Genomic DNA, 27,728 nt, shown 5'->3' with positions numbered 1-27,728 from the left:
ACCAAGCCAGAACCGGCAATAGTGCACAAATTTTTTCCAGTTTGAGGATTTCACATACCATTTCATAAATTCAACCCATCAATGTACAACACAATGCACATAATTTAAATCACATGAAGATTAACTTACTCTAAGGCAATTTTCATTCGAATTCATGAAACTCATTAACATTTTCTATAAGATTTAATAAATACATTAAAATCACAGTTAAATAATGATTAAAAACCTTAATACATATTGCTAACGAAGTAATAAAAAAAATCAACTATGTACAGGATTCTCTCTGAATTGCTAATGTAGAAGTAAACAACAAAACTATATGATAGACCTAAAAAGTACAAAAATGGACTACGTATTGACTCACACAACAGAACAATCAATCAACAAGCAGATTTCAATAACAATCTTCCATGGCACAAAATTACAAACTATAACTTGGATATTTACAGAAGCATTTTTTATTTACCGCACAAAACAGAACACCTTTTATTTCCAGCAAAAATTGGCTACTTTAGCTCCGCGAAAAATGAATATGGAACAATGTGAAGTAGAAACTTACTCTTCCAAGATGCCAAACTGATCTTTTTCTTCATGGCATTGTCTGATAACTTCTTCGAGCTCTGGAAAAGCTGATAGTAGTAGCAGCTCTAAGAGCTCTACTGTTAGCTGCTTCAAGCACACAACAGACTGCAATATAATAAGAAGTTGGGAATAATGTGATGAGCATAAGATAGTTAATTTTACTAGAGAGAAATATTAGGTAAGGATATTCTGATCAAATTTTGATTTTTAATGCTCATCAAGGTGAGTATATAGCCAATCAAATCATACATTTCACTTATCTCAAAACAAATTTAAAGATTTTAAAACTCGTCCTGACCGAAGCAAGATCAGGATATCCTCGCCCAATTTTTTTTCCTTTTCCTACTACTGATATTTTAATCTAATATCGTAGGAGAGAGATAGGATCCTAACTGAAATTTTGGTTAGAATGAGCTTTAAAAGCTTTGAATTAGCTTTGAGATCAATGCAATACATGAATAATCAACCAACATTTGCTTGCACACATTTCCAAGCAAATACAATACTTTTAAAGTACAAATTTACCCAATTTTTCTTAAAAATTTATCTTATCAGTGATTATAAACTCAATTTTTTATGAAAAAGGAAAAACACCTGTAGAAAGAAGTATATATCTTGAGCGCAATGTTCGTACTCTTTTCTTCCCACAAGACCTACGAGAGGAGCTGGTGCCTTATCTGCAAAAATATAATTAGACTAAAAATCAGGCAAAAGTAAAATTAGAAAAAAACCAGCAAGCAAAATAACAATTAGATCTGCAGAAATTGTAAGATCGACCCAGAAACATGTTCAATTCATAAAATTAAATGCTGATTTTGAAGGAAACTTTTAGTGGGTCAAATAAGCGAAGACGGAGGATATCCATTTTCATATCTGGGATAAGGCTAATGAAAAATTAGATTAAGTTTAATCTTATGCACACATGATGCCTTAGAAATATAAACACGCAAATACCCCCAAACCATCATCGCCATCACAGTCACTAGCCGCCTCTAAAAATGTGATACAGTCGGTTATCAGTGATCTCATTCAGAATAGCTTTCTTACAATGCAACTTTATCCTACATATTTTTGGTCTTACACCTCTGAAGTCCGTGTCTGAAGCAGCTCTTTTTTATTTTGACTTCTTAGTTGGACGTTCATGAAATTTGAAAGATACAAATAAAAATTGAAGTTTAGGTGTTAGATATGTAAATACATAAGAATTAAGTGGTATGTATGTAAATCTTCCTTTCGTAAAACAACCTTTTCTCAGGAGAAGTACTGCAACATTCTAGAAAATTCATGGTGATCAATGGCCTAATAGTTTACATTTTCTAACTTTATGGAAAAATGGTTTCTGCTGGCCATTTATAAACTGATATGTTTTGCATGTGCATGAACAAGTATGATTTTCTCCCTCTTGCGGGCATAGTTGCTCATTCCAAATAAAAGAATTTTACTCAATATAATTTTGATGTTCACAAACATATAAAGGAATAAAGAATATTTGCATGCAATATGGCAAGGATCAGCCTCACCTATTATTAACTCATAAACAAATTTCGCACGACGCGCATCTTCCAGTTGTTGATCACTCACCGGAGAGTTATGTCTGCTGCTTATATTACCCGGAGAAGAAACTGGCGTAGGAGGTTTACGGTTCGGATGCTTAGTAATGAAGATTCCATCAGGCCATAGTATCTGATTCAAAGCATAAAATTTCTAAGCATTTCAAGCAATCTCTGCAAGTCAGAAATTTTATACATTTCAAAGATAGAACATGAAAATTTAGATCTAACAGAAATCTAATGTTCTGATTACAAGTATTGAGAGAATAATTGATGGCAAGCTCTGAAAATAAAACAGATTGGTATTTAACTTTGGCTAACCATGAGTTTTAAATAGGATAATAAAAATGAGAGAAGGACAAAAATGGTTTTCCAACTATTTGTGAAGGGTCGCTTTAGTCCCAATGTATATATAATGTTTAAATTAGTCCATGAACTCTTAAAATAAGAGTCAAAATAATACCGCCATTAAAAGTAATAAGACTGAAATTAAAGTTCAAGGATAGTGTTAAAAATAAGAATATTAGCCATTTAAATCTTCAAATTTTTACAAAACTAAGAAAATCAATTTTTTTTTTAAGTTTGAGATATTTTGTAGGAAATTGAAGGTTGAGATATTTCACGGGAAAGTTAACAATAATAATTACAAAAATTCATAAATTTAATAAGAAAATTTACATATGTAGCACAGAATTCTTATGTATTAATATATCTAACACCTAAATTTTCATATTTAAATTTATAACACTTTAGTGTCATAATCACATTAAAACCTATGCATGAAAATGTATATTTCACTTTAAATGAGTTAATATTAATTTATTTTAGATTTGATTTTAATTATTTGAGTGGTGCATGCATAAACATCAAAATTTAGTTGTTGGATACACACACACACACAAAATAATTGTGTGGTACATATGTAAATTTTCCGATTTATTATGCATTAATTTCATTACAGAGCATCTATAAATGAAGAAACATTAACAATTTCACCAATAGATTATATCCCCAAAAAAGATAGGTAAAAAATTAGATCTTGTAAATTTTTTAAAATGATCTAAATTACTAAACTACCATTATTTTTAACACCAATTGTTAACTTTGACTTAGATTTTTCATTACTCTCAATAGATGAATCATGTTGGCTCCTATTTTAAGAGTTTAGGGACTAAATCAAATATTTTATAAATGTTCCTTTTCTCTAACATAAATATATCACATACTTGCTCAATGCGCCTAATTGCATTAGCAACTACAGATCCTTTTCTCAATTGCTGGATTTTGTCAATAAGCCAATCGTCAAAGGCATCCCCCATTCCCAACTGCAGAAGTTGTTTTGCCACCCAAAATGCTTTACGCCTAAATGCAAATAAATGGAGTAATTATTTTCACAACATAATTAGAGAAGCTAAAAGAGCCAGATGAAATTTTTTAAATGGATTTCCAAAATATAATTACCTGATCCAGCCACCATCCTTAAGCTGAAAAATCACATCTATCAAATCCAATATTGGGACACTAAGATTTGGAGTCGTCCACTGTTGTACAAAAAGAATACGAAGTTAATTTTTAGAAGTTTTAAAAATCATCAGAACCTTTATCTTTCTTCTTTCATTGGGTTGTGAAAAATGTGATGGGGTGGAGAAGGATGAGATGAAACTAGATACTAGTCATGAAATAGGAATAGATCCATCAGAACCACTAATTATAAATTATTTGATGAAATATGTTTTATACAAAAGTCTATAAGCACACATTATTAAGAAAGATTATCCACATAATAAAAAATATTAAAGCAAATGCATGAAAATAACTTGGTCGATAAATGATTCTAAGTTGTGCAAGAAGTGATATTAAATTAAAATACAATTAAATCGCAAGCAATTGGCAAAAAAATGAAAGAACAATATGTTTTCTCTTCAGGGCTGATAATTAACCGGCTTCTAATATTTATGCCATAAAAATTGGCACAAAAGTGTAGGATACCTCTGTCTCTTTCCAAGCAAATATGTATATATATATATATAGACAAGCGCGCGCGCGCACACACACATATATACATAAAGCAGAAGAAATGAACAGAAACTTTTTAAAAAATTTTCCCCCTCTAAAATGAATGTCAATACGAACCCCGCAAAAACAAAAACAAAAATCAAAAGCATTATGAAAATGTTAACGGTGCTCTATACATCTAGACCCCGTAAAGTTGCATGTTAAAATCACCAAAACATGTGATGCTTTAACCACAGAAGTACTAAAATTTTACTAGATAAAGCTGGAGAAATGAAGAAAAACTTTTTGAAATTATGCCACCTTTAAAATGAATCTCAATAAATGCCCGCAAAAACAAAAACAAAAATTCTAAAGCATTATGAATATTTTAACAGTGCTCAAATCATCTAGCACTGTATAATTGCATGTTAAGATCACATAAACATGTGTAGTTTTAACCAAAAAAGTACAAAAATATTATCATATATTATCATGTGAAAGAAATGTCAATAAAACCCCCGCAAAAACAAAAATAAAATTCTAAAGCATTATGAAAATGCTAACGGCACTCTATTCATCTAGCCCTTGTATAGTTGCATTTTTAGATCGCCAAAACATGTGTAGCTTTAACCACAAAAGCACAAAAATCCTACATATAAAGCCGGAGAAATTAAGAGGATTTTTTTTTTTTGAATTCTTCTCCCCTCTAAAATAAATGTCAACAAAACAGCCGCAAAAAAGGAAAAAAAAAATCTAAAGCATTATGAAGATGCTAACAGTGCTCTATTCATCTAGCCCCTATATAGATGCATATTAAGGTCACCAAAACATGTGTTGCTTAAACTTTTCACGGATAGCAAGAGCTTATCGCATTTTCCTTTTAAGAGTTATTGATGGTAAATCAAATTATCGATAAGTTCTTACATTGTAAGCTCCACATGTTTTAGGAAAGTTTTAAGAGATCAGATATTCATGTTATCCTATAGATAATAAGCAACCAAAAATTATGGGCTTAGGCTTTACAATCCAGTTGGAGACCCAATTCATCGACAACACAGGGAATCAATTTTTTTTTAGGACATCAGTTAATTATGTGAAGTCATATGAATTTATTTAAAAGAAACTAAGGGGTAGATTTACATAGTAGCACATTAGCACAGACAAAATTGATATGAAAGGGCCAATTTTCTCTTCAAAATACAGAAAAATTTTTTTATTTGAAAAAAACCAAGTATGATTTTAAAATATAAATGAGAAAGTTTAGATTTATGTCAATCTTCAAGATGAGCTTTAAGGTAGTCGATGTCCTAGGTGCTTACATAGTTTGTTAAATAGATTTATGTCAATCTTCAAGATGAGCTTTAAGGTAGACGATGTCCTAGGTGCTTATATAGTTTGTTAAATAAACCATGCTTATGAAAGGTTTGAGAGATTTAACCCTGTATATTTTTTCTTGTCTCATACAGCTCGTTATTATAATTAGAAAAAAATTTTAAATAAATACAAGGACGCTCATAATTTCTTATTATCTTTGAGAAACTATTTAAGGGTATTAAGCCTAATTTATTACTTGCCTTCAATATTTTCATCCCACTAAAGCACAATTCTCACCTACCTTTTTCTTACCTACAATTTCAACACCAACATTTCAATAGAAAAATAAGAGCCTTCTCATTCAATAATAAAATAGCATTCCTACTTTCAAAATAACTTTCGTCAAAATCAAACTTTCTAATTATTTTTCTCTCCCAAAGCATTCAAGTTAAGAATGATAGTAACTACAACAAATTGGGAGGAGACAGCTACTAATGACTATAAGACTAAAAGGATGGTTTAGGTTCCTTAACAAAAATTTGAACTTCACAGATCATGCGACTTCATGAAATTAAAGGAAAGAAACATTTGATGCTTGGAGAACCTGAATTCTCCCATTTTTAAAATTGAAATACACTTTTTCATGCATTGGTTTCTAATAACAAGGTGTTATAAATGTAAATATCAAACATTAGTTGTTAGAAATGTAAATACATAAGACTAGTGTGGTATGTATGTAAATTTTCCTTTTATTTTAACCCATTTAAGTTCATATACATTTAAATCTTGGAAATGCCATCTTTGCATTTAGTATTAGAGATCCTTTAGAAGACTCCAAAGGGCCCCTACATCAGGAATATGCAGGACTCGAAGATAATTTAACTAGAAGCTATTTGATTACAGAAAATATGCCTCCACAGATACTCAGGATTTCTATTTCCTTTATTCTCTCCAAAATATTATTAATCATAATTTACAGCCGCTTTCAGATCAGATGATTAAGAAACCTTCATGAATCGGTTTTGAATTTAAAGCGGTGTTTGGAGTGGTAATCCACACACAAGAAACAAAAAAGACCCAAATATTGAACACTTATGATGAACAAAAAGATCATAAATATATGGAAATATTACACCAAAAACTACTGCTCTATAAAAATTAGAGTTAAGTGTCAAAATAGTCCCCTGACTCTTTACATTGGGTTATTTTAGTCCAAGAGTCCATAAAAGTGTCAATTTAGTCCCCAAATATTTTTAATAAGACTGAAATAGTCCCCAAAGAGGACTATTTTAGCCCCCATTAAAAGACTCTAAGAACTGAATTGACACTTCTATAAACTCTTGGACTAGTATGACCCCCTACAAAGAGTACGGAGACCATTTCAACTCATTTCTCAAAAAAATTTGGAAAGACTTACTTCGGTAGGAAGGGTTAGATCTCCAAAAGCTTCAGGAATTTGAGAAGCCTGAGGCAGGTCACTATTGCCACCCGAAGTACTTTTGTGCTCATCATTTTCAATCTTGCTTCGACACGAAATTCTTTGAGCCATATTATCTGTGTCACCCCCTGAATTACCATGAGATAAAATATTACCTTCATTACCAACATTCACTCCAATATGTTCCTGGATTTTTCTCTTTCTCATTCCAACATTTTCTGATTCTGTATGTTTTTTGTATAAAGCATTTGTGCCATTTACACTGCTCAGCTGTTCAGTCCGAGATGGTAACTGAGAGTTCGCAACTTCAGTCGAATTGTGGAGCTTAGCACTCTTCTCAGGTGGCTTATAGTCAAGGTCAGCTATATTGCATAAAGGGACAGGAAAATGAATTTACATTCAATGGGAGTGTATCAATAGTTATACATAAGAACTTGGTACAGCAATGGAAAATTATACAAATGATTTACCCGACAATGTTTGCATGATAGAGAGAGAATTAGAGAAAATGTAGGTCTGCAGCAAAATACATAAATTGAAAAGTAAATAAACGGAAATTATACATGTCAAATATGTCTTCAGACAAAAACAAAAAAGATAAGGGGCGTAAAAAGTGAAGGGCAATTAAGAGAGCAATACACAAACCTGTGAATCAACGCTAAGAAAATCCCAAACTTCTATAGATCCTGATATGTTGGGAAGCTCAAGAAGCCTCTGAAACATAGAACTTGCAGTTTAGAAAGATAATACAGATTAATCTAGCACATAAAATCAGCTAAAATATTACTATTTTATTTGTGCCACATAAAGAGCAAATGTCTTCCACCATTAACAAAACAATACGCTGATGTTACATTAATATTAGTAGTAAACTGCATCATCGTCATTAAACTCATTCCAACTATTTGGGGCCAGTTTTATAAATCCTTCTTCACCATGTATTCCCATACAACTAAATATAAACTTGCGTCACTTTATTCATGCTAGCATAAAGACTAGAAATTTCTTTAGAACCTAACCAGTAGCTTCTACAAGTCTCAGAAGGTTATAGATGTCCCTAATATAGTGCAATTCCATCTCAATTCTCAGTTTCAAGCTCTTATTTGACTTTTTTGTGGTTAGGCTTCGTTTGGAAATGTTTTTGGGCTCCATTGCGTTGGAGAAAAAGGCCATAAAATGTAATGCAGTCTTTTGGATATACAATTTATCCAAAAGTCCTTTCAATGCAACCGCATTTTTCTCCGTTTTGAGATCGTGAATGCTGTGCTCCGTTTTGCTATAGTTGGCTGGGTTCCCCTGTTTCTATTACGAAAGGTCAAAATTAGCCTTCAAAATTTATCATTTTTCTCGCAACTTTTTCGGGAGACCTAGGATATGTTGTTGTGGGTCATTCCAATGCTTCTTTTTCTCTCATCGCCGCCGCTGCCGTCGCCTCCACAGACCTTGCCGGCGGGGCAGTTCTCAAGAAAGCAATAGTACTGGAGTCAGTAGTACAGAATAATTTTAGAAGTTTTGAGTTATTTTGTCTTTTATTTTTAAAAAAGCTGCACATGAAGTTTTGTATTCAAACAATATATTGACTTTAGAAAGACCTGCTTTATATTGTTGTTTCACCTGAAGTTCTGTTTAAATGAGTTTTTATGAAAGGTGAAGTGGTCCCAAACGAGGCCTTAATTATCGATAGCATAAATGAAATTAGTCATTTTGTAATACTACCACTACAACAACAAGCCTTATTTTGTACTAGTTTGGTAATTATATTATCTTTTTTTTAGTAAGATCTATTGATATAAATAGACCGAAAGTGTATAATTCAATTAGACTTAGTAGGATAAAGAATTTATTTTTTAAACAAAATTATACCGACAAGAAAATGATATGACTACACCAAGGGATTTGCCAAGAAATGTCATAGCAAAAAAAAAATACAGCAGTATAGAAAAAAAATAAAAATAGTTTATTTGGACCGACTATCTTGAAAAGTAGCAAAAATAAGTGAATAGTTAGATTTTCTTTTGATTTATGCCCATTCATTGAATTTAGGGTTTAGGGTGTCATTTTGTAAAACATTGAATTTTTTATTTATCAAAATGCCAGCACTTTCAATGCTCCAATCAGAAAAAAAAAATTGCAATGAAGGATAATTGTCATTTTATTCGCAAATGAGAGAGGGTGAGGCATTCCAAAACATGTGGAATATTCTTGATGATAATATAAATAGTTGATGAAGTGATCAAAACCGTTAACAGAGACAAGAACATCAGCCAGTTATTCCTAAAGTGAATCTAAACTTGGCTCCAACTTTTGGGAAGAGACCTAAGCATATGAGAGGGTCTCTTCCATCAAAGGGGTACAAGCATCAGTTTGAAGATATTACGATTGAAATTGAGGGTTCCGCAATTCACGATGAGCCATGAAACCTTAGAGAATTTAAGCTAAAAAGAATGCAAGAAGAGTACTATAATGGAACATTTTAAATTCAGCTTCTGCCAATATCCCAATGACAGAGGCCTAATCCACATCACTTTATAAAAAAAAAAAATTGTAGTTTCCAATTCCACAACAATAGCCATAGGAGTAGTAAAAAGAGTTGTCAAAACATTCACTAGTAAAAGTTTACCTAAAATAGAAATCGAGGAAAGTAAGTGACATGAGACGTCGTTCGCTAGGCACGGCAAAAGTCGCAATTGGGGTCACTGGACCGGTTCGGTCAGGCACAAGAGGGACTGACCAGTCCTTCCAAGCTTGGGTTCCCTCCCATTGGGAGTGGGGCCCACTCCTCTTTACCCTATGTATCTATATATATATATATATATTATTTGTTGTGTTTTGGGGCAATTTTTGCTTTTAAATTTCTGTCGAGACAGTCGTCGGCATCCCGTTTTCAGTCCTAAGATTGTATCGAAAGGCAAGAAGATATTTCGGCTGTAACTCGTCCCAATGTGGTAGTTTTCTATTGTTCCCCACAGGTTCCACTCCGATGTCGCCATCGCCATGGTCGCTGCCATCGCTCAGAAAAGAGTTTGTGTTGTTTCTTGCAGCCAGCCAGCCAGCCAGCCAGCCATGCCATCTCCACCTTATTGTCGACCTCTCCAGCCACCTAAACTATCTAATGTTGCCATCTCCACCTTGTTGTCGACCTCTCCAGCCACCTAAACTATCTAATGTCATCCCATTTCCAGCCACCTAAACTATCTAATGTCATCCCATTTCCAGCCACCTATAACCTACTGCAGCCCCTCCCAGCCACTTCCAACCTGCTGCCATTCTCTTCAAGTCCCTACAACTTATTGTCCCTTTTTCAGCCATCGACCACTTGTTGTCACCCTTCCAACCACTTTTGATCTCCTTTAGTTACTATTTCCCCTTAAACCACAACACCATCGTCATCACCATCCTAGTTGAGTCGTGTTGTGTCTTTGTTATTTCCTAGTTACAAGTGTTTTGATTTCCCTAGTGGGTTTTGGGTTAACTCCGGTATCATTTGGTATCAAAGCTAGTCTAATCTCAGTCTCATCCTAGGGTTTCTAGCATCTGTCATACCCAAACATATCTCCACCCCCTCCAAATTTTCTTTCCCCAACCTATACGCTTCATTCCACCTATCCGCACCTAAACCCTAACAATGTCGTCGAGAAGGCAATTGCCAAAAACTGAGCAGGATTCTACCACGGGTGACATACGAAAGTACTTCGCCAAATGCTACAACGGCTCTAGGTCATGCAAAAACGACCATGGTGGATGTCATCGACAGTAGTAGTGGGATCCATGGAAGAGACCCAAAAGAACAGTTGAACTCATTTCAAAATCAGAGAAGGCTGAGAGAGGAAGTGCATGCTGGGGAGCACAGAGATTTGGGAGTTAAGATGGACATACCGAATCTAGATGATTTTCTCGAATGGATGCGGATTGTTGAGCAGATTTTTGAAAACAAAGGCAAGCCTGATGACAGAAGAGTAAAACTCGTCGCCATCAAATAGAAGGAGAATGTCTTATTATGATGGGAGAACCTAAAAAGGGAAAAACTTAGAGAATCACAAGATAAGACTACTTCTTGAGAGAAGATGAAAAAATGCAATGCAGCAACAGTATCTATCCTCACACTATCGCCTGAATATTTTCATGAAACTCCACTACCTACAACAAAAGAAGTTATCGATGGAGGATACACAACAATAATTTATGCAGCTCAAATTAAAATGTGAACTAAAGGAGATAGAGAAGCACTCCATGGTTAGACATTGGGGAGGCCTAAGACCCATCATTAATGATGTGTTTCAACATCAAACCTATTGGAAACTGAAGGACATGCAAATATTGGCGGTAAAAGTGGAGAGACAGGAAAAAATAGCAGAGGTCTCTGCCTCCTTTTGGAGGTCCCAGCAGGAGCACGCCTAGAGAAATAGGAAAGATTGGACTGAGAAATGACAAAGCAAATCAGAGTGGGAAGAAGTTAGAGAAGAACAGCACACCCGGTACAATCCCAGTCCAGAAATGCTTCAAAAACCATGGATATGGGCATCTCGACGAGCAGCCTAGTGTTCTTCACCGAGCATGGTGCCATAAAGGAAGTTAGTGATGATGAAACGACTAAGCACCAAGGTGATCAGCTCCGAAGAGATGAAAGGAAGATGCTTACTGTAAGAAAATTTATGCAGTCGAAACCGTAAAGAAATCACTCATGGTTAAGGCATAGTATCTTCGCACCAGATGTATAATGAGAGAGAAAGTTTGCAGCCTCATAATTGACGGAGAAAGCTGTGAGAAGGTGGTATCCACTTTACGTTAAAGAAGTTGGATCTGGCAACACAGAAACACTCTCAGCCTTATTCTCTGATATGGTTGAAGAAAGGAAATGAGATACGAATGGATCAGCAATGCCTAGTAGAGTTTTCCATTAGAGACGAGATCAGGTGTGGTATGACGTGGTGCCCATAGGCGCTTATCACATCTTGTTGTGGAGGCTGTGTCATTTTGATTGCAAAACAAAGCATGATGGCTTCAAGAAATAGTACTCGTTCATGAAGGAAGGGAAGTGCATTTGAAGGAACAGATGCATCTGTAAGGGAGAAGCAAGATGACCCACGAGCTACTTTTCTGTAGTCAGTTCGAGATACTCTAGTGGCACTATCTTTGTCGTCTTAGAAGGAATTGAGGGGGATATGGACCCACCAAAGATGTTCAAACCACTCTTAGCCAAGTTTCAGGAGCTGATGACCAACAGCCTGTCAAAGGTCTACCGTCGCTTAAGAATATCCAGCATGCCATCGATCTTATCCAATGATCAATGTTGTTAAACAAGCATGTATACAGATTGAGGTCAACGGAGTACGAGGAGTTACAACAACAAGTGCAAGATCTCATCATCCGGGGATTGGTGAGAGAAAGCAACAGCCTGTGTACTGTCTTCGCATTGATGGTTCCCAAGAAGGACGGCTTGCGGAGAATGTGCATAGATAGTCGGGCTATAAACAAGATCACCATTAAATATCGGTTCCCCGTCTCTCGCCAGGGCGAACTACTGGATCAATAACATGGAATCATAGTATTTTTCAAGATTAGCATGCGCATTGGACATCATTAGATCAGAATGAGGTCGAGAGATGAATGAAAGACCGCTTTCAAGACCAGAGATGGGTTGTACGAGTGGAACATCATGTCATTTAGACTATTTAATGCACCTAACACATTCATAGAGCTGTTGAATCCGGTGTTATGGGTTTACATCGGGAATTTCGTGGTTATATATTTCGACATCCTTGTCTACGACTGTTCCGAGGAGAATTTGCCACATCTGAGGCGAATTTTTAAGATTTTGTGTTTGGAGAAACTATATGCACACCATAAGAAGTGTCATTGCATGACGGCTCAAATATGTTTTTTGGGTTATATTGTATCCAATTCAGACATTCAGATGGACCCTACAAAGATAGAGATGATCATGAGTTGAAGACCCCCAAGTATTTTACCGAGCTGAGGCAATTTTTGGGGTTAGCATCATGTTACATGTGGTTCATCACGAGCTTCAACATCATTACAACTCTGCTAACAGAGCTTTTGAAGGGAGAAAAGTTTCAATGAACAGGGGCAGCCCAGTCCAGTTTTCATGCTCTGAAAGAAAAGGTGACGTAGGCCCCATTGTAAGCCTTGCCAGATTTTAGTTAGTTGTTCGAGGTAGAGTGTGATAGAAAAGTACCCTTTGTTAGCCTCGCCAAATTTTACTAGAATTCAAGTTGGATAATTGAACTGGAATGCATTGGTCCTATTGTGTGATATAAAAGTATCGCTTAGACTTAAAGGAAACTTTTATAAGATGGTGGTGAGGCTTGCAATGTTTTATGGCGTCGAATGTTGGCCTATACAAGATAAGCATAAAACTAAGTTAAGTGTTGCTAAGATGAGAATGCTTAGATGGATAAGTGGCTTGACACTTGGAGACAAAATGCAAAACAAAAGTATCCGAGAAAAGGTTGGTGTAGCTCTAGTGGCAGATGAGATCCCAAGGGAATTGTTTTAGATGGTTTGGTCACATTAAACGTCGACCATCTTCTGATCCGGTTAAGAGAGCAGATGTTTTATATTCGACTTATGTTAAGAAAGGTAGAGGTAGACCTAAAACGACTTGGCATATTGTATTAAAATTAAGCTTAATTAATTAGAAATAAATGAAAATATGATACTTAATATGAAACAATGGAGAAAAAAGATTCATGTAGTTGACCACACTAAGTGGGAAAAAGGCTTGTTATTGTTGTTTGAGGTTGAGTGTGACGCCTCCAATGTGGAGATTGGAGCAATGTTGAGTCAGGGAGGACACCCTCTAGCCTTCTTCAATGAGAAGTTGATGAGTCCCATTGAAAGTACTTGGCCTACGAAAAGGAGTTCTAAGCCATTGTGAGAGATCTCCACCACTAAAGTCACTATTTGTTGAGGAGCGAGTTCAATTTATTCATAAATCATGAGACGTTAAGATTCTTAAATAGTCATAGCAAGCTGAAGAGTACACATATGTCTTAGGTTGAGTTTTTGACAACATTCCAGTTGTGCTTACGCACAAGGCGGAAAGTCAGAACCGGATGGTAGATGAATTGAGTCACTGTCATTTGTTGATCACTTCCATGTAGGCCAAAGTCATGGGATTTAAGGTGGTTAAAGAAGAGTACAAGACAGACGAGGATTTCAAGAAATTTAGGATAAGTGTAGGGAGAGGCCTACAAGACCGTACCACCGAACTGATGGTTATATATTCCACTGGAGCAAGTTGTGTCTACTCAAATGCTCATTAAGGGGGTACATACTTCAGGAGTCACGGTGGGGGACTAGCAGGTCACTTTGGTAGAGACAAAAACCTCGCACTGGTGAGGTGAGAGAACATTTCTTATGGCCCTGACAGATGAGAGGTGGAACGATACGTCAGGCAGTGCAGAGTTTGTCACTTGGCTAAAACCAAGGGACAAAATATGCGGTTGTATACCCCATTTACTAGTACCAGAGGCTCATTGGGTGGATGTCAACATGAACTTCATAGTAGGCCTTCAAGCAGTGCAGAGTTTTCACTTGGCTAAAACCAGGGGACAAAATATGTGATTGTATACCCCATTTAATAGTACCAGAGGCCATTGGGTGAATGTCGGCATGAACTTCATAGTAGGCCTTCCAATGATGTAATGGAACAAAAATTCGGTGATGGTCGTGGTTGACAAGTTCTCAAAGATGGCTCATTTTGTGTCGTGCCACCGAACACTAGATGCATCACATGAAGTTGATTTGTACTTCAAGGAGATTGAGAAACTGCATGAGATTCCTAGAACCATTACCTCTGACAGGGAAGGTCAAATTTCTGAGCCAATTTTGAAGAATTTGTGGTAAAAGCATGATATTATACTTCAATTCAGCTCAGTGGCCTGCCCACAAATATATAGTTAGACGGAAGTGGGACCTCCTCCTATCGCAGGCCAAATTTGCCTACAATAGGTCTGTGAGACGGACGACGCGATGTGCACACCTTTTCAGATTGCGTATAGAGGCAATCCACTCACTCCACTTGAGTTAGTATCAATTCTTTCCACGTTGGAGGTTAGTGTGAATGTTAGGCCGAGGGTATAGGAGATTCGGAGGATACATGAGGAGGTGAGAAAGGAGATCACCAAGCAGAACCATAAGTATCAGGCACAAGCTAATAAAACAAGGAAGAAGGTATGTTTCAAGAGGGAGATCTAGTGTGGATCAGGTTGAAGAAAGTGAGATTTCCATGAGGTTGTTCGGGAAACTTAAGCCCAAAGCAAACGGATCATTCAGAATCCTCAAGAAGTTGAATGACAACACCTACAAGATTGGTTTACTTGGGTATTACAATATCTCGGCTACCCTCAATGTAACGGATTTAACTCCATAATACAGAGACACAGAAGCTTCGATAGATAAGGTTGACGCTCCTCCAATCCTAGGAGACTGACAAGAGACGTCGTTTTCCAGGCACAACAAAAGTCACGATTGGCAACACTGGACCAGTTCAGTCCAGGCACAGAAAAGACCAACCGGTCCTTCCAAGCTTTGGGTTTCCTCCTAGTGGGAGTGAAACTAACTTGTCTTTACCCTAAGTCTGTATGTTTGACATTTGTTATATTTTAGGACAGTTTTTACTTTCAGATTTCTATTAGGATAGTTGTTGGCGTCCTGTTTCCCTCCTAGGATTGTATCTGAAGGCAAGAAGGCGTTTCAGCTGCAACTTATCCTGAGGTAGTGGTTTTCTATCGTTCTTTGCTTTCCCACAGCTTCCCATCACTGTTGCGGTTGTTTTCGTTGCTTGGAAACAAAGTCCCTACTATTTTTTTGCAACCAACCATCTCCCCTTCATTGTCATCCAAGCCAACCGTTTCCAACTTGATGCCGACCTCTCCAACCACCTACCTACCTGTTGCAACACATTTCCACCTCCAAACTAATACCGCCCCTCCCAACCACCCTAACCTACTATATTTCCCTTTCAAACCCTACAACTTATTGTCAATCCCCTTCAAGCCCCTATAACTTGTTGTCATCCCCCTTTCCAGCAAACTCCCACCTATTGCCACCCCCTTCCAGCCACGGACCACTAGTTACTATTTCCCCTTAAACTTCAGCACCGCCGTCGTCCTCCTCGTCCTCATAACTAATTGAGTCGTGTTGTGTCTTTGTTATTTCCTAATTTCAAGCGTCTCTAATTGGAACCTCTATTTTCTTTTGATTAATAATATTTTTTTCCCCATTGGGTTTGGGTTAACACTGATATCAATAAGTTAAGCTTGTTGAAATAGTGTTGGTGAAGACATGAAAATGAGATCCAAATTGAAGTGGAAATAGGCTCCATAGAGCAATCAAAATGGGGGCGACCATTTTTGCTTGTGCAATAGAAGGAAAGAGTTATTTTAATTGCCATTAGATATTTAGGACTTTTTTTTTAAGAATGTATTTCTTGTATCAATAAGAAGTATTCTTATAAAAAATGCCAAGTCTTATAATTCACTCATAATTCCAACGGATTTTTTTCCTTTGAGAGGATTCACTCACTACTAGGGTTTTCTCATGCTTCTGCTTTTCAATATCTTGCCTCTCTTCCTTTGACACATCTATTCATTTAATTTTCTTACCCTTTTATTCTCTTTATCTCTTGGTTCTCCCTCTATAATATATTCTTCCTTTCTCAATTTTTTGTAAGAAAAAACCTAGAAAGCCACCACAATTGCTTTTTTTTTTTTTTTTTTTTTTTTCCCTGCCTTGCTCCCCCCATCAATCGTATAACATAAGTTCCAAAGATGGCATAAAAGATTTCATACCGTGCATAAAAAAGATCACATAACCAGAAATACCTTTAGATATTTATCAAGGGATTTACACCTTTCTTGAACCACAGGCATATCAAGCCCTGATGAAAGAAAATGTTTTGGAGGCAAGCTAAGATTATATTCAGGAAATTCCTTCAGACGCCGATGTAACTCTTCAAAATGCCGGAACCTGATGAAATAACAGCTTTCAAAATCCAGCAGAAAGAAGAAAAAGACTACTTCAACCAAAAAAAAGGAATTTGAAAATCCCAAGCTGCAAGACAGGAACAGAACCTGTAATAAAAATGCACTATTTTTGCTTCCACCTACCTTCTTTTGATAGACCAACAATGATTATTTGCATCCGTCACGGCAATTGAATACACAGCAAATGTTACTGAACCACTCTTAACAATATTGGCTCCAAAAACCTGAATCATAAAATTCATCCACATCATTTGCAGTAAGCCTTGATGATTTCCATCATTTGTGCATCTTAAATTAAAAATAAAATCATAAAAAACATTAGATTCACCTCACATCTAAGCTTTAGAAATGAATCAGCCAGCACAGAATTTTCAGCAGATTTCAAAGACAAAGTAGATGATTCAGAAGCTGAGATGGAAGGCCTGGGTGAAGAAGATGCAGCAGCCCCACTATGAATCCTACCAACAATTTCAACGTCCGGTTCATCACTCAGTTCCTCCACTCTATCATCTTTATTTAATTCATTTAGTATATCATGCCTTTCACCTAACAAAAAGGAAGATCTCTCAATCTCTTGCCAAAGGGGAGTCTTCTGATTACCCGGCCTGATTCTTTTCCTCCCTGATGGTGTTCTCAATGTCCTCGGATGTCTAACATGGCTTTTAACCTTAATTTTTGTTGAATGAAAATCAGGATTTTCAAGTGGATGTCTTATGTGTGAAACAGAGGCATTTCTTTTGTTTTTGCTATCCCAGACTCTCGTTCCTGGAGAATCAAGACCCGTCACATTGCTGCTTTCTTCATCTTCAGTCTCGTACGAGCTTTCACTAACTATTTCAAGCTCTCCCTCATGAACATCTGGCATTTCTTGATATGGATTGGAAAGGTGGAGAGCTGAACCAAACATGTCAGAATGAGCATCAATCAAAGATGCATCAAAGCTAGCTGCCTTATCCTTCTTCAAATAACCAGAAGTTGCTGCAGATTTCTTTGTGCTGTTGTTGCAAATTGATGTCCCACTTGTGTTTTGTTTCGGAGGTTGTTTTGATCCTTCCTTCTTCCTATAGTTTCTTCCTTTTGCCCAAATATTTTCAAGATGTTCTGGAGCAAGAGCTTGCCGCTTCTTTTGGGAAATTATATCCAAAATATGGCCCCACTCTCCTTTAGAAATGGATGACACAGTTGGGTCGACATGATTAGTTTGAGTATCTGGTAATGCTTGAGCTCCATCATTGATGGCTCCTGGCATCAAAGGTGTCTCATGAGTGCCTACTGAACTACGACCTGAAGAATGTTGATGCTTCAAACCGGTTGCTCCGTCCGCTTGTTCATTCGAAGCAATTTTAGATGGGCCAGGCTTAAATTGTACGAGTTCGAGGCCCACAGCTGAACGATCCTGTAACCCAGAAAGCTGTTCGACGGATGGCTTTGAAGATGCATTAGACTTGACATTGGCTGTCAGATCAGTTGAAGTATTAGAATCCTTATCAGCCTTGTTGGCAAGAGAAAGAACTAAAGACTCAATCTTTTCATTGATAAACCTGAAATGAAAATGGAAACAAAATACTAAATTGGGCAAAGGCAAAAAGGTTAAATGAGAAAGAATCAATGAACTGAAATATATAATTAACTACCTTGGGTTGGCCAAGTTTAAAACTGGGCGAAAAACAGCACAAGCAAGAAGCTCTCTAGTGGTATATTGAAAGAAATAGCACTCAAGGTCTTTGGGCCTAAAAGTGGTAAGCATGAGCCCATTCACCAAATGCTGCAAAACCTGGGCATTGGATTTTGGGGAAGAAAAGAGGACTTTTATTTTCTCAACAAAATTCAAAGTCATGCCAGCAAACTCTTTTTTAAAAGAAAGAAGCCTCGCAATACAAGTCCAAAGTATAAACTTTTTTGGGAAATTTAAATAAGTAGAACACTATTATTATATATTTACATAAACTAAAATTTCATATTTAATACATAGCACTTTGGTACTAAATCTATGCATGAAATGGTATATTTCACTTTTAAAAAGTGATAATAATGTTATTCTTATGTGGTATTAAAGATTAAAGTGCCATGTCCATAAATATGAAGGTTTAGGCGCGAGATATGTAAATACATAAGAATTATCTGCTGTATAAATTCCCCAAACTTTTTAAGGTTCATCATCAAGATATTCCAATAATTAGATCAAATGGACTGAATCAAGGGCAAAGCAAAACAATAGAATGCAATAAGAAGTTGAAAAAATAATTTACTGAAAATCCTTTCACTAAAAGAGCTGAATTAGCACAATAAAGCAATAATGGCTTATCATTCCAAATTCAAAGAAGAGAAAAATAAATAAAGCTTCGGATTTCAACTTCTAAATTATATATTTCTGCAATAACTAGTCAATTTTCCTTGTATGAGGGACCTACAACCTTATGTTCAGCTTTTGGAGAAAACAAAGCTGGATGCAACTTGCTCTCAGCAGCCAGAACATGCTTCAGCTGAATATCTTGATGATCAGGGGTAAGCTTCTTCAATTCCTGCCTTCCAATCTTGGATACGCTCGTACGATAAATTTCCAAATGATTACAAAACAGATTAATGATATCCCTGCATGATTTTCCATAACTCCATTACAATAAATAAACAGATTTACATACATAGCACATGATTCTTATGTATTTACATATCTAACACCTAAGCTTTCATATTTACAAAAACATAACACTCAAATCTTTAATACTCAAATCTTTAATATCACATCAAAAATAGCTCTATTATCATTTTTTTTAAAAGCAAAATACATCTTTTCAGGCATAGGTTTAAAGTACCAAAGTGCTATGCGATTAAATATGAAACTTTAGATGTGAGGTATGTAAATATATGAGAATTGCATGCTAGATATGTAAATTTTCTCGACAATAAATAAACAGGTATTCTAGTATTCTTGAATAGAATGTTAGTAATATGGTGATAAAAACCTGGTAAGAAGCTCAATAAGATTTACATCTCTAGCACGACTTGAAATTTCGCCAAAAACATTATTTATAATCTGAACCAGTTCTTCTGGACCATCTTTATCAGGTGTTATGCGAGAGTACCAGAGATCTGTTACCCACTCTGAAACCAAGTGTCTGGTAAAGTGGTCAATTGCCTCTTCAGTAGGAGGTGAATTCACCTTACTTCTCCAGTTGATCTTTTCAAGGGGAAAGTCGTGAGGCTTGATAGACTTGATTTTGGAAGATGGATCTAAAAGAGGTTGATTGCTGCCTGCTTTTGACTTCTTGTGGATATCAAGATCAAGTGAGATATATCGGAAGAAAACGATCAAAACGGCAGCTGCGGGCAAGTTCACCCAGACTGAGGAGCTAGTTACTGAAATAAAAAATTTTGGAATCAACAGTGAAGAGGACAGCTAAACAAAGGAAAGAAAATAAACCTGAGAATTTTAGATGAAATGTGAAGATACATAAGGATGATTAGATCAACATGGGTTATTAAGCATCCAAAGCATCCAAAGTGAAACTTCAACAGATATTCATTTTATAACATACCCAAACAACAGAATGGTAAACAAAGATCCGCCGAAAATGCTGAAAAAGCAATTAGAACTGCGTGCACAGAAATGCCATTGCACAGGGCACGGAATGCCAGAATGATAAATTTGTAATCATGAAAATGGTTGTCAATGAAAAAACTTGGTAATATGATAAGAGAGAATTGTTTAGTACTTCACGCCATTATTTATACAAAATTTATATCGTGTTAGGACAGTTTCTAATAGAGAACATAACGATTATAAAATAATTACAATAATAAACAAATTGATAAGTAGGCAGAATAATAATTTTTATGAGAAGAAATAGTACTAAAGATTGTATTTTTCATCATGACTAGATTCCTCAAGATAAAAGATTTCAACGCTTTCATTATCAAATCCAATCCAACACCCTCGCACAATTTTTTTGAAAAAAAATGATATAAAAAATCAAATACAACAATACAATTGAATCTTTAGTTAACTTTGAATGGATTAACAGGTTGGAAATAATTTAGGCACATGATAAAATTTAGAGTTTGGGGATTTATTTATAACAACATCTAATTGGGCCCCGATGGCAGTCAAGTATCTAATAGCCATATTACTTTTTTTTTGTTGGAGAAAAAAGAGCATATGAAAAAATTTGTGATGGGAATGATTAAAATAATAAAATAATGGGGCAAATTATTGGTTTGTGGAATAGCGAGGGAAGGTTACTATGTAGGGGTTACGGTGTTTGGAAATGATAACAGGCTAAAGTTGTTGTTAGACAGCAGGTTTGACATCTTTGGCGGTTGTCCCGGCTGCAAACAACAGAGAAAAGTCAGAATTAGCAATGTTCGTGCGGCGAGGAGGTTCCACCACCTGTTCCTACGCGAAACATAAATACACCACTTGCAAAAGAAAGATGATACGACACTCTGGAGAGCCAAATTCAGAGAAACATCACTCAAATTTATAAAAACAACAAACTGAGAATCCAAACAGCCCAATACACATATATAAAAGTCTCTTAATAAGAGATAACACAATTAGAAACTAGTAAAATAAGAAAAACAAGAAAGGAAAGAAGTAAGACAAGAGAAATTGCGGAAAATAATATAAATAAAATAAAAAGGCAGCTTATGCTGCTATTCCCGCACTCGCAGGAGCCGAGAGTCGGGGAAATCGCAGCATCGCATGAACTCCCGCATCTTTCATCAATCTCCCAGGGTGGTAGAGGCTTCTCCCTCATCTTCGAAAACACCTGGATCCCATTGTCTGTTATTCTTTCTCATAAAACACGTGTGCAGAGTTCCAAAGTACTTGTTCACCACTCCTATCTGACCATCTATCAGTGACAACACTACAAAACTGACTTAGGACTTAATACTCAGCTTACTTTATAGAGTCTTCCAGAAATAGATCAAATATTCTCATCTCGATCTGAATTGATGACATGCTAAATCGCTCTCAATAGTGGCAACCTTAAGGACTAATGGGATTGAATGTTAGGGGATCTTGAAACTCCTCTAGTGCGAGGTCAAACTACCTCGGATTCCATGACACCGGTTTCTAGCATCATCAAGTTCCGTGTCACTGGTGCATCTCTCATAGTTTATAAAGATGTGGCACGAGCCACTAAAATTTTTGTCTCATCCAGAGTATCTATCACAACTGACTCCTCCAACGTCAAGAGTACAATACACTTCTCGTTCATGATAAATGAGTCGATACTTTTACAACCATCATGAATGTACCCCTATCATATTGTCATGATCGGCTCAAAAGAATGTGACACTCATTCACATGCACCACATCATACCAAACCTGATCCTGCAGCTTGTCTCTCATAGAAACTCCACGAGGCACCTCCTTTCAACACTTTTCATACATTTTTTTAATCAGGTAAAAGAATATAATTGATAATGCTTCTGGATAGTGAGGTTCAATTTATCCACCAATTATATAAATGTTATATTTTCATAACTTCTTCGATCAGTAACAAGGCTACACACTTTTCCCTTTATGGTGCAACACATATGAAATATGTTGCGTTGGAGAGTCGTGGAAACTAGTGTTGCATGAAATCCTGCAACCCACGTCACTCACCCATGGTGATAGTGGCTTCTCCCTCATCTTCAAAAACACATGGATCCCATTGTTTGATGTTATTTCTCATAAAACACATGTAAATATTTCCAAATTACCGGTTCATCACTCCTATCTAACTATTTATCAGTGACAAAACTGCTAAACTAACTTGGGACTTAATACCCAGCTTAATTTATAATCTTCGAGAAATAGCTCAAATATTCTCATTTCGATCTGAAATGAAGACATGCTAGGTCATTCTCAATAGTGGCAATCCAGGGAGTAGACTGAATGTTAGGAAATTTTTAAACTCCACTAGTGAGGGTTACACTGCCTCAGATTCCATGACACTGGTTTCCAGCATCATAAAGTTCAGTTTCAATAGAGCCTCTCTCATAGTTTGTAAATATGTGGCACAAGCCAATTCCTACCTTGTCCAGAGTACCCATCCAAATTGGCTCCTCCAATGACAGAAGTACAATACGCTTCATGTCCATGATAAGTTAGTTTGTATTTTTGCAACCATCATAACATGTACCCTATCATATTGTCATGATCGGCCCAAAAGATGTGACACTCATTCATAGGCACAAGATATTGAAAACTTCTTGTAATTAAACTCCGTCTGTAAAGTGTGACGATCATCTAGTTACATTGTTATTTCTCTGCCATCAATGCTAAGTTATGCACATCAAGTAGGGGGCCAATAAAGCTGCAATTGAACAAAATTATTGATATATGGTCTCAATCCTCCAAGTAATCTTGACACTGTCTGCTCCTCTAATTCCACCAACTCACATTTCAGCATGAGTTGATCGAAGTCAGTTGTGTACTCCAAAGAAATATCTCTCTGGAGCAAATTATGGAATTTTATGAACATATCATGCCAGTAACATGGGAGAAAATATTTGCTATGCATCTCTCATTTTATCTTAGATCACGCGATGATCTTACTCTTCTCTTTCTTTTTGTCAAATAAGCTTCAAGTTCTCTCACCACAATGAAGCATTTTTCATGAGCTTGATGGTTGTCAATTTAATTCTTTTATTTTGAGGAACATTGTTTTACTCAAAAAATAATTCCACAATTTGAAATCACTTAATAAACTCATCAGAATCCATGTGATCGTTGAAATTTTATATATCCACATATATTCTAAGATTATGGCATCCCCTCTGATATTTCATATCGAATCGTCGAGGTAGTGATTCTTCATCACTGGAAACTACCTGATGGAAGAGATTCACTTCCTTTTTTTGACTGACGAGTCACCGTTGTGTTTATGGATGACCATCACTTGATTACCTCCTCTCAAAAGCGATAAGTTTCTGCTACAATTGGAAGATTATTTGTTACATGTCCTCCATAGTGAGTCCTCAATATCTCTCTGAGGATTTCTCCTTGACGGCATGGCATCATTTTCTTTGGATCAGCTTTTTGGTGGATATAGGATTGCAAATCAAGGTTGATCGTGGCTTAAGTTTTGGTGTAGGTGTTTTGGTGAAATTTTGGTGAAAATAAAAATCTAGACTTGAAAATTTTTTATCTAGGTTTAGGAATTGAAGTAGGAATAATTTGGGCATGATCGAATCCTGCTTTTAGAATTTTAAATTTACGACAAGACAAATCCCCAAAATTTTAGAATTTGTCAGGCTCTGATACTAGATGATACTGTTTCAGGGCACCTAAAAGGTGGCTTGGGAGCGGGTATTGCGGAGAGAAGATTGTGGAATAGCAAAGGATGGCTAATATGTGGGGTACAATGTTTGCAAGACATTAGGAGGTAAAACTGTTGTTGGACAGCAAGTTCCGCGTCATCAACAGCTCTCCCGACTGCAAACAGTGGAGAACTTTCGAATATGTTCAAGCAACGAGGAGGATCTACCATTTGTTCCTAAGCAAAAAACAAATACAACACTTGCAAAAGAAAAAAGCTATAACACACACGAGAGCAAAATTCAAATAAAAGTCACTCAAATTTATAAAATCAACAAACTGAAAATTCAAACTGCCCAATACACATATAGAAAAGTCTCCTAATAAGAAGTATCCTAATTAAAAATTAGGAAAATATGAAAAAACTAGAAAGGGAATGAATTGTCGAAAATAATATAAATAAAATAAAAAGGCAACTTATGTCGCTATTCCTAGAATCACACAGCCAGGAGTCACCGAAACCGCACTATCGCATACACTCTTGCGTCCAACATCAATTATCAACAAATACTGTAATAATTTGAAATATTTGCAACAATGCAATGATAAATGCAATAGTAATGAGACTAGTTTGTGGCGAGGCAACGATGAAAATTGCAAGAATGACAAATATTCACAACAGTATAGCAATGAAAGTATAGTTCTGATAAAGGAAAAAGAAAAGAGTTTAACAATGAAGAATGTAATATTCTAGTAATGCAATGACAAAGACTATTGTAGTGGAAATACAAAGAGAGAAATGACCTAAACCTGTCATACCATGAAAAGAATTAGACATAATTTACTTGGTACTTCATTCAAAGATTTACATAGTATTTAAATAATCCTATGAGAACTTTTAATATATAACATAATAATTATAGAATAATTATCATGGTCTATGGATAGATGAGTACAACAATAGCAACAACAACAAAAACTTTATCCCACTAAGTGCAGTCGTCTACATGAATCCTTTTTCTTTATTGTGTCTCATTTAGTGTCATATTTTTATTTAATTCTAATAAGTTAAGATCATTTTTATACAATATACCCAAGTCTTCCTAGGTCTACCTCTGTCTTTCTTAACATAAGTGAAATCTAAAACATTTGCACTCCTAATCTGATCATCAGACGATCGACGTTTAATGTGACAAAACCATTTAAGACGACTCTCTCTAATTTTGTCCGTCACTAGAGCTACACCAACCCAATCACGAATATATTCATTTCGCATTTTGTCGCATTTTGTCTCTATGCAAAGCCACTTATCCAACTAATCATTCTCATCTCGGCAACACTTAACTTGGTTTTAATGAGGTGATAGCAAAAGAGGAAGAAATGATAGCATATGACTTGGTGCATTGCACATGATATCTACTAAGGCGTAGGAAAGAGGATAAATTTGTAAACAAATAGCAATAAAAAAATTGTGAGCAAAACCTTCATGTAATTTCCAAAACTAACAAGGCATTTCTGAATAGCGGCTATGAAACATAAAATTTATTGCACTCCTAGAATACAAGGATATTTTATGAATCCCAAAAAAGTATGTTGGAAGCTTAGTTTTGGTTCCTTCTCACTCCAATAGCTTCATTTTTTTATCAAGTTATCAAAGCTCTAGAATCATTAAATCACACCTTATGCTTGTAGTCTGATGATTTAAAATATTAACAACATCACACGATAAAACTATACATTCCTTCATAGACAATCAGATAATTCCTATTTGAAGAGTTTTCAGTTGGAATTCCTCACATGTGTAGGAATCCTAGAGAGTGAGCAAGTTCATCTTAAGGTAAGCTCTTTAGGTGGTGCTATTAAACTAGATGTGTAGTGCTTAAGACTTTAAAATGTTTTCAACATAAAAAGCTATCTTGCATTCAAAACCTTGGCCTTCTAAATCAAAATAGGGTAAGTTTCTCACACCTTATTTGGAACTCTAAAAATGATAAAGTGATAGTTATCAAATACAACTAACATATCATAAGAAAGTTGCAAAAATAATTATGATTACCCCTTTTCTATTCATTAAATCTTCATCCTCCGGAAAAGTATTTATGTGTGCATGTGTGTGTGCCCTTAATCACACACATACACACAAACACACACACATCCATGGCGTTTCCAAATTCTAAATTCCATTTTTGTTGGCGAACACTCTTCCTTTATGGATAAATGCAAAAAAAGAAACATTAAAGATAATTAGCATGCTTTTCCAATTGAAATTTTGTAAATTTGGTAGGGAGGGGATATCGGGAGAGGACGCATTGGTAAAATGCATGTCGTTTATTTAAAAGAGTGCAGACCAACTAAGCTAGAAAAAATATTTGAACTTCACCTTCAATAGATTTCATTAGGGGGCTTCTGTTAAATCGCAATTTTAGTAGTGTCTAGTTTTTTTCCAAGTTCAATTGTCCTGATTTATCAAATAGCTGAAGCCAATTCAGCTTTCATAGCTGTACGGAATAATAAGACATACCCATACTTCAAAATGCATGAAAAACCTTTTATGCTCTAAGGACATGGAATCATGAATGTATGATGAAAGTACCATCACTAGAAGGTCCTGGGAGAAAAAAAAAATTTCATATTTTGACACATTTAACGGGCAAAACTCGCATCAGGGAGGTTCTTTAGTAATGGAATTTGCATATAGGCTAAAGCAAAAAAAATCAGAAGTGTATTTTAACGTTGTTCCAACACTCTGAGTAAAGAACAGTGAGTTGCACTAAAACCAAATGAAGTTTTAGGCGAAACCAAGCAAATCATTTGCCCGCGTTCTCAAAAGAAAGTGTCAGAGAGGCTTAAATCATTCAACCCAATTACACCCATGGCGCAACTGACGGAATGTTTGGCCGCCAAATTAAAGTTTTAAGGTTTGAATTTAGGTGAAAATTGTAAAGATGGTATAGAGAAATCAGTCTCCCTAAAAATTGGATGAAGCGCAGATAGTATCCCAATATAAATGCGGCAGTAAATCCGGAGACGAATTTTCCGGAGTAAATCCATGATATCTCTTATGAGTCGGGAGCATATAAAGACCAAGAAAAGCAACTGGAATAAGGAATCCTAGACAAACAAAAGAAAGGCAGAATCAAGTTTAAAAAATTATGCGCACCATTGCTACTGAGATCTCACTGCCGCAAATTTAAAAAAAAAAACAAAAAGAAACAGAACTAACTCCGGAGAAGCCCGGAAGCAACAGAAAGGGACATACGAGACATGAGATAGGAGAGGCCGAAGAGACATATAAGAAACAAAATCACCCGCTTCTTTGCTTCTTCGATCAAATCTCGCACTGTATGCCTTGCTGTACTCATGGTCATTGCAGTTGATGCCGATCGCCGACCCTAACCGAACTCCGATCACATCAGAGCTGCCATTAAATCGCGAGGAAAATAGATTCCGGCAGCCGATGAAAATAGGCGGAGCGGCCTAGACAAGGGGAAGAAGAATGGGCAGTTTGATTCACAGCGCTAACCTCTGCTCCTCGATGACCGCATCGCATCCGCTTCTCCAACAGTCCTTGTCCCGGCTGAGCAAGC

At 36.1% G+C, this 27,728-nt stretch overlaps 1 protein-coding gene across 4 annotated transcripts; it reads right to left on the bottom strand.

Annotated features, from left to right (window-relative positions):
* Positions 1-288: 288 nt before the first annotated feature.
* Positions 289-27,728, bottom strand: LOC110019841. 4 transcript variants are annotated; one of them, XM_020717691.1, is made up of 15 exons: positions 27,365-27,728; positions 19,853-20,246; positions 19,304-19,481; positions 18,524-18,663; positions 17,218-18,430; positions 17,013-17,113; positions 16,728-16,872; positions 7,525-7,593; positions 7,350-7,395; positions 6,859-7,241; positions 3,594-3,673; positions 3,359-3,494; positions 2,103-2,265; positions 1,177-1,259; positions 289-687 (listed from the first exon to the last, which is right to left on the bottom strand). In XM_020717691.1, the coding sequence occupies exons 1-15, from the start codon at positions 27,507-27,509 to the stop codon at positions 556-558; spliced, it is 3,408 nt and encodes a 1,135-aa protein (XP_020573350.1). In that variant the 5' UTR covers positions 27,510-27,728; the 3' UTR covers positions 289-555. The 4 variants fall into 4 exon arrangements, with proteins under 4 accessions (XP_020573350.1, XP_020573351.1, XP_020573352.1 ...); XM_020717692.1 differs by having other exon boundaries at positions 27,401-27,728; XM_020717693.1 differs by having other exon boundaries at positions 19,853-20,210; positions 27,401-27,728.

Source organism: Phalaenopsis equestris, unplaced genomic scaffold (assembly GCF_001263595.1).
Source record: "Phalaenopsis equestris unplaced genomic scaffold, ASM126359v1 Scaffold000084, whole genome shotgun sequence".
NCBI lineage: Eukaryota > Viridiplantae > Streptophyta > Magnoliopsida > Asparagales > Orchidaceae > Phalaenopsis > Phalaenopsis equestris.
This window is presented reverse-complemented; position numbering and strand designations above follow the sequence as displayed.

Bases quoted from the DNA above. Each gene is read 5' to 3' on its own strand.
- LOC110019841 (XM_020717691.1), bottom strand. From the start codon at position 27,509: ATGACCATGAGTACAGCAAGGCATACAGTGCGAGATTTGATCGAAGAA. The intron at 19,482-19,852 runs GTTTTTATCACC...AAAATCATGCAG, and splicing joins CTTATTGAGCTTCTTACCAG to GGATATCATTAATCTGTTTT. The intron at 3,674-6,858 runs GTAAGTCTTTCC...TTTGTACAACAG, and splicing joins ATCTAACCCTTCCTACCGAA to TGGACGACTCCAAATCTTAG.